General features: G+C 37.3%; 1 protein-coding gene across 1 annotated transcript in view; it reads left to right on the top strand.

The window, feature by feature from the left end:
- LOC108110645 (semaphorin-1A) overlaps positions 1-21,580 on the top strand; it is a 113,950-nt gene that overhangs the window by 75,346 nt on the left and 17,024 nt on the right. The window contains 2 exon segments of the mRNA XM_017219747.2: positions 5,515-5,623; positions 10,771-10,966. Of these exon segments, the coding sequence (XP_017075236.2) occupies positions 5,515-5,623; positions 10,771-10,966 (305 nt within the window).

Genomic DNA, 21,580 nt, shown 5'->3' on the forward strand with positions numbered 1-21,580 from the left:
TCAAAAAGTCAATGAAAAATGACAAAAGCTCAACTCGGAATGGTGATGGATGTGTATGTGGGAGGATTTTCCTTTTTCTCTGCTGCGCTTCAATAATTTTTTGCAATGGCTGCCATTTCAAACACACACACCCTCTCTCACACACACACTGAGAAACCGAGCGCATGCAAATGGCGGCGACAAACCAAAAAAGCCTCGAAAGCGGAGAAACATGAGAACTTCGCCTGATTTGCTTAGCTATTCAGAAAAGCCATTTACCGTTATGTCAACCCACCGACCCTGCAGGCATAGCTGCAACGAAATCAGAATCAGAATCAGAAACGGCATCAGAATCGGCATCAACGCATCAATGCATCAATGCATTCCGGAAGTCGAGTGTTCTTTTCTCTGATTGCCTTGGGGCGGCATTCCTTTGGGGCCGCTGATGACGTGTGACATTGAACGTTGCTGGCACTTTTTCCTGATGAATTCTGTCCTGCAATTTGCCATCTCAATTGGCCATTCAAAGCAAATTTATGGAGATAAGAAATTGATTTACATAAAAGAAGAGTTTAGCAGTGCTTATCCTGGGAGTAGAGCTAAAAAATTGGCATTTTCTTAAGAGTATTTTTCTTGAATAATAACTTTTACTGCCTTTCCAGATTCTATTATTATAAAATTTCTGTTTAAATATAAAACTTGTATTCTCTTTAAATGCAGTTCCTAACACCTTTCCTTAGATTCAGCAGTAAATCTAAAAAATCTCTAAAAAAAGGAAGACAAACTCAAAGACGAAACTACAAATAAAATATACATTTTATTCTAAACAAACTAAATATAATTTTTATCAAAAATCTTAAAACACTTTAAATCCCATAATTTATGCACACAAACACTCCTCTTTTTCTCTTTTAATAATTTCCATAAAAAGCTCAATAAATTTGGGAAAATAAAGAGGCTTTGAGACTTTTTCACGTAGCACACAATGATGATTGAAAACGGGTGTCAAGTAAATTTTCGTTATTCAAGTGAATTGCCAATGATGCATGACAATGATTTCCATTTTTTCTTGGAATGCCAAAGTCTGTTTAATTTACATAATTCCCAAATATTTACATGTCACCTAGAAATGTTCTCTGCGAGGAAAGCAAATGAAAATACCAAGAAAACAAGCTCAGAAAAAATCAAATCAATCATTCGAGCGGTGTAATTTCTAATAAAGAAGTAGGCAGAGAAGTAGGTTTTCCGTCTAGCCAAGGTCATGAAAAGCAAGCCTGCCACATTGCGTATGAGTAATTTATAGGTTCTTGTTAGTCTTGTCTTGTCTTCCCTTGTCCCTTTTCACTGAGCTTTCATTCAGCTTCATTTGGGTCTAGACTTATTGTTTTTGTTTGCAAAAACTCTGGCTCGTGTTGTTTCGTACTTTTCGTACTCGATACTTTTTGTGGGTCAAACCACAAAAATGACGGCGGCGGCTGCGGTAGTGATGGCGACACGAGTCTTCTTTCCTTGCCATCATCTTGCCTTTTAAGGAGGTTCCTTCAATCTATTTTATGATACCCTCTATATGCAGGGATGTATCCTCTTTGGGGTTTTTGGCGAGGTTGCGAGGTCTTCTCGACCGCAATGTCGTTATTTATGTGCATGTGGCTTTTGTTTCATTTTGCCTCTTTGCGCGCCCAGCTGATATTTGAAAAGGGTCCTGGCCTGCTGGTTTTGTTTTCCTGCTGGTTGGTTGGTTTGTTGGCTGCCTGGCTGTAACCTTGTTGTTATTGCTATTCGGATGACTGGCAACATGGCGGATGGTTGATTTGTTTGTTGGTTAAAGATGGCGAGCAATGAGCTGATTTTAAATGAATTTAAATTTGTTTTCGGTTTTATTTAATATTTTAAATGGTAATTTTTGTGGGAATTTAAAGCTAAAGCTTAAATTATATTTTAATTAATTATTAATTTAAGTTTATATCTTAGTTTAAAGTTAAACATGCTTGTTAGCAGCTTTATAATTTAACATTGAAGTATTTTCCTGTTCCCTTTAAACGAATATGTTGGCCCATGTCCGTGTAAACCACGAATTATTTTGGCTCCGAATGGCATTGCCACAAACCGCAGGTATTGCAAACCCATGGCCTGCCATCAAAATGGTTACCACGCAGAATGTTGTTTTGCCTGATTTGCCTAGTTATCGTTAGCAGTGACTAACACAGACACACACACACACACACTCGTAAATATGCTTTCTAATTTTATACATTTATTAGTTTTGGTTTTTACACATTTCATGTTTCGTTAGGTTGAAAAGTTATAACTAGAAAGAGGTGGTTCTTGTTGGGGTTGAATTAAATGAATGTCAGGATTATGTTTCTGATTTTATGTGAGTTTTCTCAATGATTTTCCAGTTTAACTATATCTCTTCTTGATTTGTAACTAACTTTAGATCATATTTTCCTTGTAAATACCGTTTTTCCTTTTACCATTGCCCAAAAAGAGGCTTTCCATGTTTTACAATCTTCACCAAATTCGTTGGATTCATGCTGCCTCATTATCGCCAGCGTTTCATCCCCACTAAATGTAAAATGTAAACGTTTTCCTAAAGGAACTCCCTGCGTTTGTCCCCCACTCCCCCTCCTTTTATATTTGCCAACTGCGCTTAAGCTGCATAATAATAAACTGCAAAGCAGCGGCAACAACAAGGATTGCTAAATGTGCAACTGCAACAGGGACAACAACAACAGCAACAACAACAAGGGGCAGGATAATACAAGCCAAAGCAGTGGAAATCCTGGCGTAATCGTGGCGTTCACTGCTGGCAGGCAACAGCAACAGAAACTGCAACACTAACACACTATGCCGTGTGGAAAATATTTATGAGCTCGGTTTTCACGCCAAATGCGTTCTTTAAAATGCTTCACTCCATATAGAGAAAACCAACACACACCCACACACACTATACTAGTACATTGCTTTCCATTTCCCCTTTGAATTTCCCTTTGCTTACACCTCGCGTTGCCATTTTCCGCGACATTTTCACAACCGCTTGCATTGCTTGTTGCACTTTGTCGGTGTGTGTGTGTGTGTGTGTGTGCTTGTGTATTTATGTGCCTATGTGTGGGTTAAGCAATGCACTAAAATGTTTATGTGTTTGTGAGCGTTGCAAGCCGACAAGCGACGGCAACAAGAACAAACTGCGACAACAGCAACACCATCAGTTTCTACACCCTACCAACTGGGTTTTCTGTAAGCCGCTTTCAAGGCAGTCAATCGAAATGTATTTTATCCCAATAATGGTAGTTAAATATAGTTTGATACACCCCATATCCAAGTAATCCAATAATATCATTCAGTTTGCAATTTAAAGTTTATCTTTTAGCGATTGGATTTTGTACTTTTTTATAGGCTGAATTCAATTTGGAATTGAACAAAGTTTGGTAAACATTTTTACTGTAATGCTGTTGTTTGGTGAGGATTTATTGGTATTTTAATGCATTGAAATTTAAGTCATATAAAAGCTCTTAAAAATACTAAAATTTAGTCACTTTAAGCTAAAATGTTGAATTCTAAACACAAAATAAAAATCTAAGACATTTATAAAACTATAGCATACTTTTATGCGCATATTTATGAACCAAATGGCTAGGAACAGTTCTTATTATTATTATTTATTTAAAATAATGTCAAAAAAGGTTTAAAAATAGTTTAAATTTTATATATATTTCTTACAATATTATTCCTAAATATTCATTTAAAACAGATATTTAGACAGTTAGGTTTAGATTTTGAGTTTATTTTCCGGAATGAGAAAAGTTTTGTAAAAATGTTTGATTGGTTCCAAGAAAAGTAAGTTATTTGGTTTATAGTTTTGCTCAGAAGAAAAGTCAATTCTTTTTATTATTCTCAAGAAAAAAAAGTATTAGCTTTTTTTTAAATATTTTACATAAACTTTACATTTTAGTTTCTCAGCTTTACCTAATACTCTCAAGCAGCGTATCCACAGTTTACCTTTCATCCCAGCTTTCCTCTTTTCCCTTAACCCATCGGCAACATTTGAGCCTTTCCACCTGGCTTTCTAGCCCAGTTGCAAGCCATTACGGCGACTGTCCCCTTTATATGCTAATTTGGTTCAGCGCATTTTATGTGTACCTTACCTACGCGTATATCTGGCTCTATATATATGTGCACGTATATCCTGGAAAACAGCAGGCGGTGACAGGACACAGTCGAGGGTTGGCCAGAGAGTGCAGCTGCAGCATGATTTTGCTGCTGTCCCTGCGATGCTGCTGATGGTGCACGTTCGTTTGAAGTTGCCTTTTGTCGTTGTCATAATTAAAACGCGCTGCATAATTGCCAAACAAAGGCTGTGTCCTGTTCCCGGGAAAATACTGTCCTGCAATCTCAGTTCGGTATTTGAAAAGTGCAACTGGACATTTTTCGCTGATGGAAACTGATCAAATATTATATTAATACCCCAAAAACTAAGCACTAATACTGATACTTTCATATTGATTTTTCCTGCTCCCTAAAATGGAACCGAAACTCTGGAAACTCTCATTTAAAAAGCAATGCATTTATTTCACAAAAATAAATAGAAAGCAAACATATTTGATAGTTAGAGAGATTCCATTTGCTTTCTTAACTAGAAGCCTCACTCAATTTGGCCATCTGTATGCGAACCCACTCGCCACTATGCATATCTATGTATTTATTTAAAATTTTCCGCTCTTTTTGCTGCATTCAGAACGAAACACAACAACAACAAAAACAGAAACAGAAAAACAAGGAAAAACCATGAAAAACCAGGCAAATTTGAAAAGTTTCGATAAGGCTGTCGTTTATGCAGGTTTTTGGGGGGACATTTTGGGTTGGTTGGCGATGCCTGATTCCCGTATATTGGAGTCATAAAGTGTATGACCAAAGTGCACCCACACCAAGGTGTGCTACACACACACACACACATGTGCACTCTTACTCACACGTATTTGTGGTTTCAATAATCAATGAGTTGATTTTATGAAATTCCACCAACCCAGCTCATGGCATTTTGGGATGTGACACGCCCATCCTTGCACCACTTCATTTTGTGGGTCGCACTTGCATGTACGTAACACCACATCTGTCCATGTCTGTGTGGGTGTGTAAAATTTTATTAACGAGAATTTTGGAATTTCTGCACAAATATCACATTCGAGAGAGAGGACAGCAGGAGGGCAAAAGGTTAAAAGGAAAACAAAACATAGACCAGAGGCTTTTTGTGGTCCTGGTCGGTCACAGGCTGCGTGTTGATTGCCATTGGCCGGCCGCGCTCTTCCCCGAAAAGGCCAAATGAATTTTAATTAATTTTTTAATTAATTCTTCGTAACCACCAGGCGTAGGTCATCCTACCCTCTAGCCTCTTACTCAGCCACAAATTGATAAGGCTGATAAAACGAAAACCACACAAATTTCTATCTGTGGGCAAATTCCCTTCATTTCTATTCTTTGTAGACCATATCTTGGCCTGGTTCTCATTTTCATGTCTTTTGTTTTGTTTTTTTGCAGAAATACGGTTTTTAATTTAAGCATACATGATCTCGTCGAGCAGCAGCGCTTGGTTTGGACGTCGCCGGAGGATGATACCAAAATGTGTCTCGTCAAGGGCAAGGATGAGGTGAGTTGAGAATGGCATTTAATTTGGAAACTTCATTTGGGGTTTTGGGTTTTTGATTTTTGGGAAAAAAAGTTAACATTTTAACAATATTAAGTCTAATTTTTATGTTAAGTTTAAAGGTTGGCAGTAAGGCATTAACTGAAAGACTTTGAAGCAAAAACTAAGTGTCTTAAAAATTGAAAGAATTTAATTTTATATAAGTTGAGACTTTTGTTTCTATGTTTAGAGATCTATGAGCTGTTAAAACTGTGAAAACCTTCTCAAAGTTAGTTTTCCTTTTTCAAAATTCAGAATCTCTACAAAATCAATCAATATTTTTACCTTAAGTTTAGCCTTTTAAGTTTGCACAAAAAGTTTACTTTTGCAACTGATAAGCCAGCTGAGAAAGCAATAATAGTAAGTTGAGAAAGTAAAACAGCAACCATCTAACTTGAAAACTAAATAAAACTTATTTTCTGGTTATTTTATTTAATAAATTTAAATACTTTCCAACACAGCTAAACAAAAAGGAACTTAAAGTTTAGTTTTCCCTTTACAAAAAAAAAAAAAAATTTTTAAAAAAAAAAAAAAAAAAATATTTAAAAAAAAAAATAGGTTTTTAAAGTTTAAGTTTTCTCTTTTTACGAAAGTTTAAAAAAAATGCCCTTTTATTTCATAAATTTAAATTAGAACACCAAAAAAAAGACCTTTTAATGCCTAAGAAAAACTTTCAATAGGTTTATATTCACAATTTTATAAGTTACCAAGACAGCAATAACCTTTGTTTTATTAAAAACTCATCTTAAAACTAAACAAAAATCACTCTCAGGCCATTTTATTTCACAAAATTTACTAATTTCCCAGAAAACTTAACAAAAAAGAGAACACAAAGTTTAGTTTTTCCTTTTACAAAATCCATGATGCATGGAAAATCGCTGACACCTGAAATAATATTTTCGTGTCACTTAGTAAACCAAAGAACACATTTTATTTCATTTGCTGCCTTTTGTTGTTTGTAAACTTTTCTAGCACTTTTGGCCTAATGGCCTTGCAATTTCCATTTCCATTCCTATTTCCATTTCGATTTCAACTTTGGCTGTTGCTTCCGTTTGCCAGAGAAATGCAAAAACAAGGCAATAAAGTGTTTCTCTGTTTCTCGCCATCTATCTTAACTTTTTTTTTTTTGTTCTTCGCGCTAAAAACATGGAGAAAAACTATGAAGAAGAAGAGGAAGAAAACTACGACATACAAGAAGAAAATTGATTTATGCAACTTTTTGTTCTCAGTTTTTCTTTTTTGCGGCTAAGAAATCAGGGAAATTTATTGAAAACTCTTCACCACTGCAGTTGACCTATTAAGAAAATGCCATTGGAGCATGGTGATCGGGGTAAATTGAGTCAAGAAGAGGAGAAGCAAATCAAAGCCTGAAAGCAAACTTTTTACCCTAATCGAAATGCCAAATATTTTGGCTTTCAAATTGTCTTTGTTTCTGGGCTTTTTCGTTTCGCCATCCGTTTCCGTTCAACTAGGCCAAATAGTTTTCCTAAAACACTCTCTATAAAAGGGGAATAAAGTGTAAGTTTAAGTGGCTTAAATAAGTAATAAGCTTGTAAAGTCAGTCACTGTTTTAAGGTTTTTAAATATTTATTAGAAATAATTAAGGCTATGCCAATGACATTCTGAAGGCAACTTTTAACTTCCAAATTAAAAATCTATCAAAAAAATCAACAACTTGAATATTTTTAGAATGAGCTTTCTTAAGCTAACATCTTGTTAATTTTTATAATGGAAACCTACTTAAGTTCTATAATTAAGTTAATTTATAATACGAATCACGAACTTTCAAATCATTTTCCAACCCAAATTCCATCTGCCCTTTGAGCATTTCCTCCGACCTTTTTGTGCATGCCCAAGTGCACTTCAAGTTTTGGCTTTTTGCTCACGTAATTAGCCAACACTTGTTGGCCAGCCAGGCCAGCAGGAGCTACAAAAATAAGGCAAGCCCCAGAACATTAGCAGGTGTAATTTGTTGAACTCAATTTGCTTGTCAGGGGGCTAGAAGAGGGTCACTACTATATATGTCTGCATAGCATAGGGAGTGGGTCGCGTTATTTATGGCATCAGAAAAACAAAAAAAAGAAAAAGGTAAGAAAAGCAAGCAAAGTTTCTTCGGAGTTCTAGCCATGGCGTGCGGCAATGCCATTTCCCACAAAAGGTTTTTACCTCTAAAAATAAATTGCAATTGTTCGGCGTCGTCTGGCTAACAGGGAGAAACGAAAAGAAAAGTTCAAAATTTACAATTTTAATTAACCGGCATTTTGGCCACTAATTTGGATGCGAAAACGTCAAGTTAATCAAGTTGATAATCAGGCAAAAGGACCAACGACACAAAAGCCTGCAATCTTTTTTATAATGCAGAATGCATTTAAGGCATAGTTTCTAGACACGCTAGAAAAAGTTAATCAGAAAATCGGAATAAAGTTGGCTTTGGCGAACTCCGTTTGAGTTAAAGTCATATACCCTTTGGGTAACCCTTAGTTTTATATGTTAACCTTTGTCCTTTGCCCAGTTTGCCCTTCAGTGAGGTGTAAAATGTTTAATTAATTGATTTATTCGTGAAAATTTGATTAAAACTGTGACTCTAGGGTGAAAATGAACAGTCATCATATAAAAATTCAGTCCATCCATGGGTGATTTATAAAATATTCAAAAGCGGCCATCGATTGAAAATCGGAACAACATAAAAGACAAATATTTTTTTGTTTAAGTTACTGAGTGAAGGGAAAACAAGGACAGCAAATAAATCAAAGTTTTTGGTTTTCCAATTTGTGTATTTAAAGGCAGTTAAGTTTATTCAGTGAGCAGAAATTTAATCCACTTTTATGCTATCATTTTCCATTTTGATTCAAGAACTTAAACATGTAGTCTTTCCCATATAAAACTCCTTGTAATATAATCATATCAAGATGGTTGTTATCCTCATTAAGTAGAACTATGAACTTAATCATCAGAAAAGCCTTTCAGCATCACTCACATTGGCATTCGGTCTTCTCTTGTTTCCTCATTAAACGTTCGATTTGGTTTGCAAATGGCTTTTGCACAGAATGAGAGACTGGATTGCAAGCAGCCCATTGTTCGATTGGAAAATGCTGTTGAAATTATGCGGGGTTGGCCAACACTTTGGCCATCTTCTTTGTCTGCGCCCGGATCCATGGAGAAGAGTGTTTTCTGAATACCTTTCGGTTTAACCTGGCTCAATCCCTCTTTTCACACAGCTCGTTCAAGCAACTTTTTCCGATGATTTTCAAGCTAATTGGGACATGTCTTCGTTAAACCTTTAAATCATGATTAGTTTTAATACAACCGTTTGAATGTTTCGCTTAAAGTTGAACGAAAAATGAAACTTTGTTAAAGATAAAGTCTTATTTGACAGGGGCAAGTCAGTGAAAGGACCAAAGGTCTGGTCATGAAAAACTTTCATTGTTCATTGTCAATGGAAAGAAAACTTTGAAAGGCAAAAGCCAGAGAATATTTTTGACTGCTGCCAAAAATGGAACGCCTCAAGGTAGGCAACAATTTCGTTAATGATGCTAAAACACGACAAGCCGAAGAATGAAGGAGAATTTCAAGCCTTAAAAATCATTTCACTTTGTAATTTTTGAACATGAAATATGACTGACAGGACAGCCAGAGGGCAAACACAGAATTTCAACCCCTGAAAATCATCTCTCAGTCACAAATTTTACATTTTAGAACCAAAATCAATAATAATTTTTTGAATTTCACACTTAAAACTTCACAAAAATTGTGGTTAAAATCTGAATAATTGTTGTTTGTAGGTAGTAGAAGGTGGGGGAACATGTTTTTTTGAACTGAAATGAAGAATTATTTATTAACCAAACAGCAAATAGCCAATGGCTGCCGCAATGTTGCGAAAGCAAATTAATAAATTTCACAGTTAATTGCATTCTAAACATTGTCCGTCTATGTCTGATATGCGTGTTAATTACAAGGGAAATAATGAAAACTACAACCACACCCCACCAACCCTCAGACTTTGTGTAATTGTTTTGTTAATTTATTTTAATTTATGTCCTTACATTTTAGCCACACAAAACATGGCCAGAACATGTTGAATATTTCTTGACAATAAACTAAATTAAATGGAAAAGGCACTCAAGGCAGGGGAAAGGGCAGTTTAAATTCTTAATCTCAATTTGAATTTCTCAATGACTTCGATTTAATTTAAAACTTAGACCAATCAAACTTTAATTACCTGTGCCATGTTACTTCAATTAATATATTTATTGGTGCGAAAAGTCTGACCATTAATTGCCTTTAAATTGAAGGAAAGCAAATATTTCATACAGTAATTAGGGTTAAGCGTATGTTAAAGTAAAATCTTTCTCACTTTGGTTATAAATGCAACTAAATGCCAGGCGCATTATTAACAAGCAAACCAAATATTTAAATATTTCAACGAACACAGGAACTGCCAGAGACGGATGAAAGGTGTGCTCGTTGAATGGAAACTGCTGCCTGCGAGTATTTCAAATGATTTGTCATGTCAGAGTGCAAACACTTCCGGCTGTAATGGTGACACACACACACACACACACAGGAATGGTAGTGATGGCGCCGGAAATGTCAGCCAACAATTTTCCACAACAACTATGGGGAAAAGTTCGCTGTGACTCTCTCTCTTCTAAATGGGAACAAGTTGCGCATTTGCCTTTTAATATTTATTGAGTTGCAGGTGCACAGCCCCCGCCTCTGGCCCGCGTCGTTGTTTGTTTTCAAAGTGCTTTTGTTACGCATTTAATATTACAATTTGCGAAACATTTATGCAAAGCAGATGGAGATGGATATGGGAGAGAGAGAGTGGTAGTCGTTCCATTGACTTTGTTAACCTTTTTGGGTCAATGAATAGATTTATAAAATACAGGGGCAAGATCAAAAAAGAACTTAGGTAGTAGAACTGGTAAATTATTTACAACTTAAAACTTATTTAATCTTTAAAAACAAAAATATATCAGATAATCTTTCTATAATATATATTTATTAAATATATTTAGTTAAAAATACTTTAGTTTTACTTTCATAAGTTAAGATTATCATCGCAGGTCATCCATGCTAAATATTTCTCAAATTTAACAAACCCTTTACAGGAGGCCTGTCAGAACTACATTCGCATCATGGTGGTGCCATCGCCGGGTCGACTTTTCGTTTGCGGCACCAACTCGTTCCGGCCCATGTGCAACACGTACATCATCAGCGACAGCAACTACACGCTGGAGGCCACAAAGAATGGACAGGCGGTTTGCCCCTACGATCCCCGTCACAACTCCACCTCTGTGCTGGCTGGTAAGTTAGAAATTTACCTATAAATTAAATGGATTAAAATGTGAAAATTGTTTAGGCTATAAGGTTACTGGATATTATATGTTAAAAATGATATTTTAAAGACAAAAGCTGTTTAAAGGCAACATTGCGTATGAGTGATATGGTTATATAGCAGCTATAAGGTATCCTCCACCTCTAGAAATACAATTTTAAATAATTGTCTACCGATTATATATTCCAACAGCAATTCACCCAAATTGTATTATTTTGAAGTCGAGAAAAGTAGTTGAAAAAACACTCATACGCCACGTTGGCCAACGAATTCTCTTGTTCTCTTTTGTAGCTATTTGCTTTTTTATTTTGTGACTTCTTCGCTATATTTTTTTTTTCCTGTTTTGTTACGCCATCCGAATAATTTATTGTACATTCGCATTTTGTATGCGAATTGTCCATTTTCCTCTGCCTGTTATCGCCATTCCCAATAAGAGAGAAAAATGCTGGGAATGTGACTGGAAGTAGACTCATCGCTGTGCTCCTCTGCCATATAAATCGGTTAAAAATTGTCATTCATCATGCAATGCCTGTGCGTTACCCATACCTATACATTTCTCTTTTTTTTCAGGTTCAGTTTTGACTTCGTGAATGGGCTGGGATGATAAATTTTTAGTATTATTGTTCGGCTGCCGAATGGGCAGACAACTGCAAATTATGTGCGAAATATATTTCTCCACTCTGCATAACTGATAAAAGATTTTCGAAATTTTCTTCGTACTCGATATTTGATTGAAATTTATGGCCCTTGGCAGGTGTGCTAAGTGGGTCGGTGGGTTGTGAAAGGAAAATCGTTGAAAATACCATCAGGGAATTTATTTAAATAGCGAAAAGAGCGTTAAGTTGGATAGATATTGTTGTTAGTGTGATAGCAGACCCAATGTTCTACACTTACTTCCAATATTTCGACTTCTTAGTTGCAAATTTCAGAAGTTCTCCTGCGTTGCATGTAGAATTCATTTTTATTTTTCACCCCTTGCATAACCCAGAAACTCAACCAATAAACAAGAGCATTTGGCGACTGCAGCTGTGGGTGGCCAAGCCAAGCCATCTCCACCTCCAACCACCCACATTCTCTGCCTCTGGCAAAGTCATAGTTTTGATAATATTTCCACTTGGCACCCATAAATCGACATTCTTTGCCGCCATGTTGTTGAAGTTTTCGCGCAGTGATTTGTTTGCATTTCATTGTCTGCAGCCAGCGGAAACTTTGCCAAGCGCGAGGGAGAGTGGCTCGGGAATAGATAATATCGATAAACGTTTATAACTAACTTGAAAGTGTGTGTGTGAGAGAGTGTGTTGTTGTTGTTGTTGGTCCATCGGCATGAGAGGGCACCAAGTGTTGCCACAAACTTCCGCCGGATGCAGCTGCCATCCTTGTGTGTGTGGCCCATATGTGTGAATCAATGTTAGTATGTGTGCGTGTGTGTGTGTGTGCTGGCAACTTGCCCACTTTTCCACGCTCGTGACCCCCGTGTTGGCCGTGATCCCCCGCAACACCCCCCGCCAATGTGGGTCATAAGAGTTTATCATCAACAAGCTGCCACATCCTGGCCAAAAAAGAAGCAGCCAAACCTGAAGCTGTTGTCAGCCGCCATTTTCTTTATTGCTTGCAGCCATTTATGCTTCCATTACTCTTCATCTTGCTAAAGGGTATATAGGTTTTGTGTATGGCTTGAGTTTAGAGTAGGGAGAAAGTACATAGCTTTCTTCAAAGATTGATATCCCATATGGGAAAATCTAAACAATTTTCCAGTTAGCTTCAAATTAGTTCCTGATTAATACTTTTTAAGGGAAATTCATGAACATTTTTTTGGCTCTTATTTCACTATCTTAGTTAATGTTTAATAACAACTTATCTCACCGCTCTTATAGTTTCCCTAAAACCGAGGTATTAACAAGCCTTAACCCCTCTCGTTAACCACTTTTTTGCCATCGTTTTCCCTGGGCCCTCTACTTTGTTCTTATTCCACTTTGATTTCCCTTCATGGTGCTAATATTAAATCGACATTTTTACATATAGCCCAGCTAACCCAGCGAGCTGCGTCTTTAGTCATTTGCTGGCTGTCAGTTTCGCCGGGGTTCGCCTTGCCAGGATTTAAGGATAGGCGACATGGATGTTTTTTGGGGGAACGGTTAGCCGGGCCATGTTGTTTAGATTACAAATTGCCCGGGACAGAGGCAGCCCAAAAAAAAAAAACCCCATCATGGGTGGTGCACTAAATAACAACAACAATGGCAGCGAGTCTAGAAAAGTTTCAACTCAAAAAATACAAAAAAAAAAATAGAAAGAAAAAAGTCGCCGAAAAAACCAGAACAAGCTGAAAAATGTTATCAATTCAGTTTTTATTCGTGACAGGGCGTTGATGTCATGGGTTGACGTGGGCGTGGTCGGTAACTGGCACAAAAGTTTTCCCCTCAGTTCCCGCTCCTCCTCCTCCTTATTCCTGTCCTGACCATTTCATAGCCGCTCTCCCTCTGTCCCGTATTTTGGCCGCAGTTTTCTAACGCTTTGCGCAAAAAGTTCGTGGACACATTTTTGTGCCAATTTCGTTGTAAAAATATTGTTGTAACCATGATGAAGTTTTCAATTGCTTTTTCCACCAATATATACGACATATAGCCAGGCGCAGCCAACCCAACCAGCCCGCCAACCGCCTTATCCTGTTCGCCTTTCCTGGTGTTTCAATATGGCGGAAGGAATCTATTTTTGTTCGATTTAAAAAGTGCATGCGAAATAAATTTCAATCGCTGACAGTGTCACCCATTCAGATCGGCCAGAGAGTACAAAACTTTCCCAATAAAAAATTAAATACACGAAAAAAGAAAAGAAAAACGGGAAGGAAAAAACGAAAGAAAAAGTTCCTCTGCAGAGAAAATGGGAAGAGGAAACACGTATTAGCTGGCTTTGTCGTTTAATTTGTTAAATGTTTTCATTGGGAATTAGGGTTTGGATGGGAATTGGAAATGACACAGTTGGCCATTATGTTCAGAAACTGGCCTTTTAAGGGGCCATGTTAAAATGTCCAGTACTAGCTATAACCAGAACTTTAACCAGAATCTATTTAAAGAGATACCATTATTCTAGCCCTTCTCTGGGCCTTCAAAAAGTTTCTTGTCAATATTTTACAAAATAATTTTGTGTTAACTCTCCCACTTTGCGGAAAATCGTTGCCCTGAATATTAAACTGGGCCCACGCAGATTTCCAAACCCTCCCTTCTTTGACCTTTTGTGGCACTTGAAAATATGGCTTAAATGTCTTACCAATTCGCACACGCCTCAGGAAACAATGCGAAGAATAGTAATAAATAATTTATAACTGCGCATTTGCCACATTAATCACGAGTCAACGCTGCTGCTGGCCAAAAAACACAAGAAAAAAAAGCAAAGAGGACAAAGAGGGGAAAATGGCCAAACAGCGCGTCCAAATCCCTTGCCGGAAAAGTTTGTCCCGTTCCCCAAAAAGCCGACGCATATTAATTTCGGCACACTCCACCCTCTTCTCACCCCTCTCGTTTCCTACGAATTTTCTCTCTGCACGTCCGTAAATTCTCAGGCACAGCGAAGCGTACAAATTGCCATCACTTGCGTTCAATTTTAGACTTTTCCAAGCAAATGCACAAACGCGATTAAAATGCTGACGAATGATGGGGAAAAAAGGGGAGGGTTAAGAGAGGACAGGAGGTCGGACATTGGCGCCACCGAAAAATGTCAAGGACTCGGCAGCAGGACATCGTGTAGTGTGTGTGTGTGTGTGTACCATGGAACCAGGGGAACACCGTTGCCAAACCGATCCAAGCTGCATTTGCATATCGCAAAAACCGCTTCAATTTCACACCACGTTGGCATTTTCATCCTTTACAGCCGCTTTGAACTCCAGCGACGATTAAATTTTCCGATTCTGAATAATTTATTTGCCAATTTTAAGGGCACCGTTCCCGTGAGGTAGTCAAATTTTAAGAGTCAAACAGGAAGTGTTAATGCCAATTATAGATTTTACGAACTGAACTTCCTTGATTTAAGTTTCTTTAATTATAAAATGTTTTTCCTCAAACTAGATAGTGAAAAGAAGGTTGTAATAGATATTTGAGAGGGAGAAATACAATCCCAAAATCTTTTCTCTTTACCTACAATGCAGTCTCAGCCAATTCCTGAAAATGCTTTTAATTTATTTATTTAATAATTAAGGACCATTTTTTCGCATCATTTGTTGCTGATGCTTTGGGTCGTTTGGATCTTGGAACCAACGATGCCAGAGCTCGTTAAAAGGCAAAGGAGAGCTAATTTATTTTAGCCAACTTAAATTGGCTTAAGCGAATGACCAGAAGAAAACAAATGGCGCGTTATCTGGTAACCAAAGCTGGCTAAAAGGGATGGCCCTGGTCAAAGTGCGGGTGCAATGCAAAATGATACAAAAAACTAAAACAAAAAACAACAACTGTCCGTTTCATTAAAAACAATGAAATCTACTAAGAGCCAAAAGTTTAAATGAGCGTCTAACAACTGCAAAGGATAAAAGGACACTCTCTCTTACACACACCCACATACACACACACACACCTAAAAGGCCACTCGAAAATCTCTTGAAAAAAGCCAGCCAAAAGCGTCTGCAGTAAAATATGTACTCGAAAACAAAGTCCAAACAATAAACCAAATGGCGGAAAAAGCATGGAAAAAAGGAAAACGTTGGCGAAAAACAAAATAAAGGCCCCAAACAAGACCAGCTTGTGACCCTTTTTAGCGGACAATGCGCGGACTTTTCTTGGTTTTTCTTCTATTCTTGGCCTAAGACAAAAAAAACCATTACAAGAAACAATTAGCTGCTGGAAATGAGGCCAACAGGACAGACCATCTTTCTTGGTTCCAAATCACTAGATCCTTGAAGTGGGCGGGGAAAGTTAAATATTTTTAATGACAATACTGGCTAGAGATGTTATAGCCTTAAGGTATTATGTTTAAGAAGTTGGTATTTAGATTTGGTATTTTCTATTGCTTATTTAACTTTCTATCTAGAAGACCAGACCAAGATTTTTCTATAAGAAATTTCCTATTAAAACATATCCATTAAAACATATATTTATTGATATTTATCCAGTAATATGTGTATATGTGTATTACATAGTGCTTAACGCCTCCGCTCTGAGTCCTTATTTGTTTTTGTAATTCATGGCTGCCTAAGGACTTGATCTTCCTTAAGCTTTGAGCGCTCGCGGCGCTATTCCACTAACAATTTTTCGTATTCCTTTTTCTGCTTTATTCCGTCTATGCAATTTGTTTTTGTTTCTTCGTCGATCTTTCTCTGACTCCTCTCTATTCCACGACCAATTTTTCGTGTTCCTCTTTTCACCTTATTCCAACGCCAAATTCAATATATTTTGTTCTTGTTCTTCCTGGATCATCCTCGAACCCCTTTCGTATTCCACTTTCAATTTTTTGTGTTTCTCTTTCCGTCTCATTCCGTCACCAACTTCAATATATTTTGTACTTTTTTCTTCTTTGATCATCCTCGAACTCCTTCCTATTTCACTAACAATTTCTCGCTTTCCTCTTTCTGCTAGTCCCGTTGTCAACTTCAATATATTTTGTTCTTGTTCTTCCTCGACCATCCTCGAACCCGTTGCTTACTCCACATACAATTTTTTGTGTTCCTCTTCCCTCCTTATTCCGTCACCAACTATTTTTGTTCTTGTTTCTTCCTCGATCATCCTCGAACACTGGAATTCATTCCTTATAACTACTGTTTACACTTTGGCGTTTATTTCGCAGTGGAATTGGCAAACAGTTTTTTTTCTCAGTGCACAGCTGCAAACCAATGCAAAAGCGTCACTAAGTATGTACACGTTTTCTTATATTTGTGTTAGTAAATGCTCTGCCGTAAGACGAATTTGAGTAGCCCAGATTTAGACAATTTTGTTTCATAAATTTTCAGTATTTTCTGTATGTTTAATTATATTTAATTATATTTACATATTGTATTTAAGTTAAATTTAGACATTTTATAAACATATAAATTTTTAAACTTTAAACCAATAATGAAATATCCATATGTACATGCTATAAATTAACCTATTCAAAAACTTTGACACATTGACCCGCATTCGAGAGGCTTGAGTGCAGTGGGAAAAGGAAATGTCGTTCTTCCATCAGTGTAGCACTATCCTTTCTGAGTCGTCCTTTTTGATTTCACTTTCAATTTCCCTTCCCTTTAATTTTCTTGAGAAGGCACTGCCCTCTCCCCTTTCTCCCTTTCTGAATTGCCAATTAGGCAGCAACTCATTCGAAATCCCTCTCGACGGCCAATATCCAGAATCCTTCTTATAATTGCTTGTCCTGTGATTATTTATTTTATAACTATAAAAGTTGAAGAGCTTTTAAATGTATAAATAACTTTTTGCTAGACAAGAACTGGACTTCTTAGTTTTCTCCCAAGCAGGAAATCGAATTGAGTAAAACAAAATTAAGACAAAAATCCCAAGAAATTTGGACAGCAATCGAGAATGGTTCTCAAGTTGCCATTTGCATTTGCTGCCAAATCTCTGTTAGCCACTTTGCCACAGAAACGCACTCAAATATCACTGTCAAGAAGGCCAAGCCAAGCTTAAGTTAGAAAACATTGGCCCCAGACCATTACTTGAATACCCATTTGGGGAAAAGAAGGACTGGAAAGGCATTAACTTTTAATTCGATCGTTTATAAGCGCAGTGCCAGATTCGCTGGCAGATGCATCTGGAAATGCAAATCTCTGGCTAAAGAGGGGACCCAGAGCTGATAATTGCGGTACGCCAATAAAAAGCGTATTAAGCTAATTGCCAAATTTTCCACAAAATCCTCCCAAAAAACAACGCCGCCATCAACCGAACAAAGATGGCCAAGAAGCAAAAAAAAAGCCAAAAAAAAAAAGAGTAATGAAATTGGAGCAAAATGTGAAACTGCTACAGAGAGAGAGAGGGGGAGAGCACATGTTGCCAAAACTTTTCAACCATTACCAACACGTCCCCCTTCTCCTCTTCCATATTTCCCAACGTCTGCATTTCTCTAAGAGTACAGAGTACAGAGCACAAGTGAAGTGTAATTACAGCCAAAAATTGATAACACACAAAAATGGCAAGGAAAATGTGTTCATTGGGCCCTCAGCCAGCGAGCGTAATTAAAGACTTGCCTCATAGATTGTGTGCCTTTTCTAGGGTCTTAGGATTGGGCTGTCTAAACCCGAAAGTAGGTCAGGCTTATGGTGTAATTAACCCAATTGATACGCTAATTGATAAGCTTCTTCACAATAACAGATATCGAATGGAAGATACGATATGTGCAATATCAAAAGATGAATAATATAGATTAAATGGCTTGAAAAATCAATTTTCTTTTCATTAATTTTCAATTCTTAAGTATAAAGAGTCATTAGCTTCAGTTCCATCTAAATTATGCAGCAATGTACTTGCCACACGAACGTTATCTTTCGCCACCGTAGATTTCCGGCTATTTCCATTAAATTAAGCAATTTTCCGGCTTGCAACACAACAGCTGACGATTGCACTGGAAGTGTCTATGCAATGGTTTGCATTGATATGCATCATGAAAATGTACATGGCTGAGGGTAATTACTCCTAAGTGAGCTATTTAACTAAGGACCTTATACTCGACATTCGTAGGCATGAGTGAACGTAATTCAAGGTATTAAGCAAAGGCCAAAAAACAATGTTTATGGCAAGAGTCTGGAGAACAAAGGCAATTATAAGTGTATTTGGACGTGAGTTTATGTGTTTGATATCAAATATTTAAAACACAACGTTCCGGTAATAAAGCTTTGCCTTTTGCCTGACCCCCCTCTCAGCTTGATTCCCGCTGGTGCCCTCGTTATTTGCACCCCTCTGTCCCTTGTCCCCTGCCCCCTGTTCGTTCCTGTCATTGAAAATGAGTGTAATTTATGTATTAGCGTGTGCCCAAGTGTGTGTGTAGTGTGTGTGTAGGTGTGTGTATGCCAGCCGCATAATAAAACATGCAAAAATATGCAAATTGCCGCAGTCAACGCGATGAACTTTCATTACGCCTTGTTCCCGACGCTCTAAAGAGCGTTTTCCGCTTCCCTCGACTGGCCCAGAAAATCGATTAAATCACTTAAAGAGTTTATCGAACTTTATGCCACAGTCAGTCAGTGCAACATTGAAAACTCTTTTAAAACTCTTCAAGCCCAGCAAGACTTTGTGAAAAGCGACGAGAAAGTCTCAAACAGCGTAATAGAGACAGCAGATATGCATAATTTTAGCACGCTAGATTGTCATTTAAAATGAGTTAAGCCCGGGCAATTGCTGCAATGCGGAAAAGTTGCCTAACAGAAGCCTCAGTCTGAGTCGGATTTTGAGTCCGAGTCCTGTTCGGTTGGTTTTGGGGTGGGTAGTGGGTCGTCAGGTAACTGGCGTTATAATGAGCAAACAATAAAAGCAAACGTCGCTGCACGAAACAATGACGAGAACGAGACAGAGACAAGGCACGGAAAGAAGAGAGACAGGGGATAGAACACACACACACACACACACAAACAAAAACCAATTAGATGCAGCCAGGACAGCGAAGGCCAAAAGGTGGCAGCTGCAACTTTTCGTGTCCTGTCGATGTTGCGACAGGTCGACGGGCAGGTCCACCCATTCCCATTGTACACCTTGTTAGCGAAGGCCAAAGAAAGCTGCTTTTGGCCAACAAAAAACGTACTCCCGAACCAAGAACTACAACAATGACAACCTTCGGTTGCTATGCTAATTGCATTCTCATTGTTAATTATTTGCATTTAAGCAAAAGTTTTGTTGTTTTAAAAGGCAAAAGAGAACTGTAAAATCCTAAACTTAAATTCAATGCTTCTGCCAAGTTAAAATCAACTAAAAACATAAAACATACAATAAATATAAAAAATTGATACTGTTATCGATGTATTTTATGGCAATAAAACCTTTAAGGATTGATAGATCTAAGCAGATGTTGCTTTGTAGTCTTGAATTTAAGTTTGTTTTCTTTACATTAAAAAATCTTTAAAGTTATAAACAGAGAAAGAAGAGGTAGTAATAATAGTAAAAGAATTTTCCCAATTTCACATTTTCGTGATCTATTTTATACTTTAACTTTAAAATTTTTCATAAATTCAACAATAGATTTAAGGTTTTTGATTTAAGATCCCTTGCCCATTAACTCCACTTGGAAAGTTGGTTTTTATTGGCCGTTAGCCCCTCCTGTCCCTCCCCCGTCAGCTACTTCAGCAGGCCCCCCTACCTGCTTTCGAAGGACTTTTTTGGTACTGCCCTCACTTTTACTTTTCACTCACAGCGTGAATTTTACAGCCTCTTAATTTAAGCACTCGCCTGCCAGAGAATCAGATGGTTTTCGCGGGGGACTCTAAGAGGGCTGTGGAAGAGTGGCGGTGGGTGGGAAAAATTAATTTGTTGCAGACGACGCTTTTAATGTGGCTTTTTGTTAAATTAATGTACCTCTAGCAAGTCGCTCGTTTCCGTTCCCCTCTTTACTGTTTGTCAGGTTTCCTGTCACGTAATACCCATTTTCCATTTTCGCCTTTCAGTGTAGCGCGTTGTAAATTTTGATAGATTAATGGGAGGACACCGTAGGCCAACCCAAAAAAACACGACCAAAAATCACACAAAAGCCGCTCAACTTTCCAAGGCCATAATCATGAAATTCTATTGGCAATACCGCCGCCCATCGCTCATCTCGCCTTATCATGCCTTCAGCTTGAAACCCACGGGGGTACGAATAAATTTTCGGCTGCGGCATTGCATCAATCAAAACTACAATGATCTCTCCAAACCTTTAATATTTGTATTTCTTAAAGTAATATTAATCAGTTTTGATAGAAGAAACCAAAAACTTTTTATACTTGTGTATGTGGGAATGGTTAATAATGCATGATAACATGCAAAGTCCCTAGACATCAAAATGCCAGAAACGAAGAGATATTAAAAGCTAGCGACGAGTGACCATCTGGCGAATGAAGTGTAAGACGAAGGAGAAGACAGAAGCGACAACGAGTGACCATCCGGCGAAGGAGGTAGAAATGACGTAGACTACTAAGACGAAGACGTGAAGATCAGCGAACGACGAGAGAAGCAACGAGGAAACAAGAAACGAAGAAGAGTGTTCGATAAGAGTTGACGGTAGAGGTGGAGAAACATCGATGTTCACGGACATCGATGTTTACGATGTTTTTGGCGAAAACATCGATGAAACATCGATGTTTTAAATTAAAAAAAATGTGCAATTATTTTAATGTATTTGAACTTTATTTTAATTTGTAATGTTTAAAAATTAAAAGTCAAATTTTCAACAAAAAATATCCAATTTATTAATCACTTATTAAATAAAAACGAAAAGAAAAACAAATTAAAATAAAACTGTTCATGATATTCATGTTCTACTTCTTTGGTATATTGTCATATTCTTAGTTTGTAAATAATAACAAAAAAAAACAAATTTTATATCAATGTTTCAATATATACATACATGATCCAAAGAAAATAATAGTTCTTTTGGATATTGTGATATTCCTACTATACTTACTATTCCGAACTCTACTATATATGTAT

Source organism: Drosophila eugracilis, unplaced genomic scaffold (assembly GCF_018153835.1).
Source record: "Drosophila eugracilis isolate 14026-0451.02 unplaced genomic scaffold, ASM1815383v1 contig_353, whole genome shotgun sequence".
In the NCBI taxonomy this organism is placed as follows: Eukaryota; Metazoa; Arthropoda; class Insecta; order Diptera; family Drosophilidae; genus Drosophila; species Drosophila eugracilis.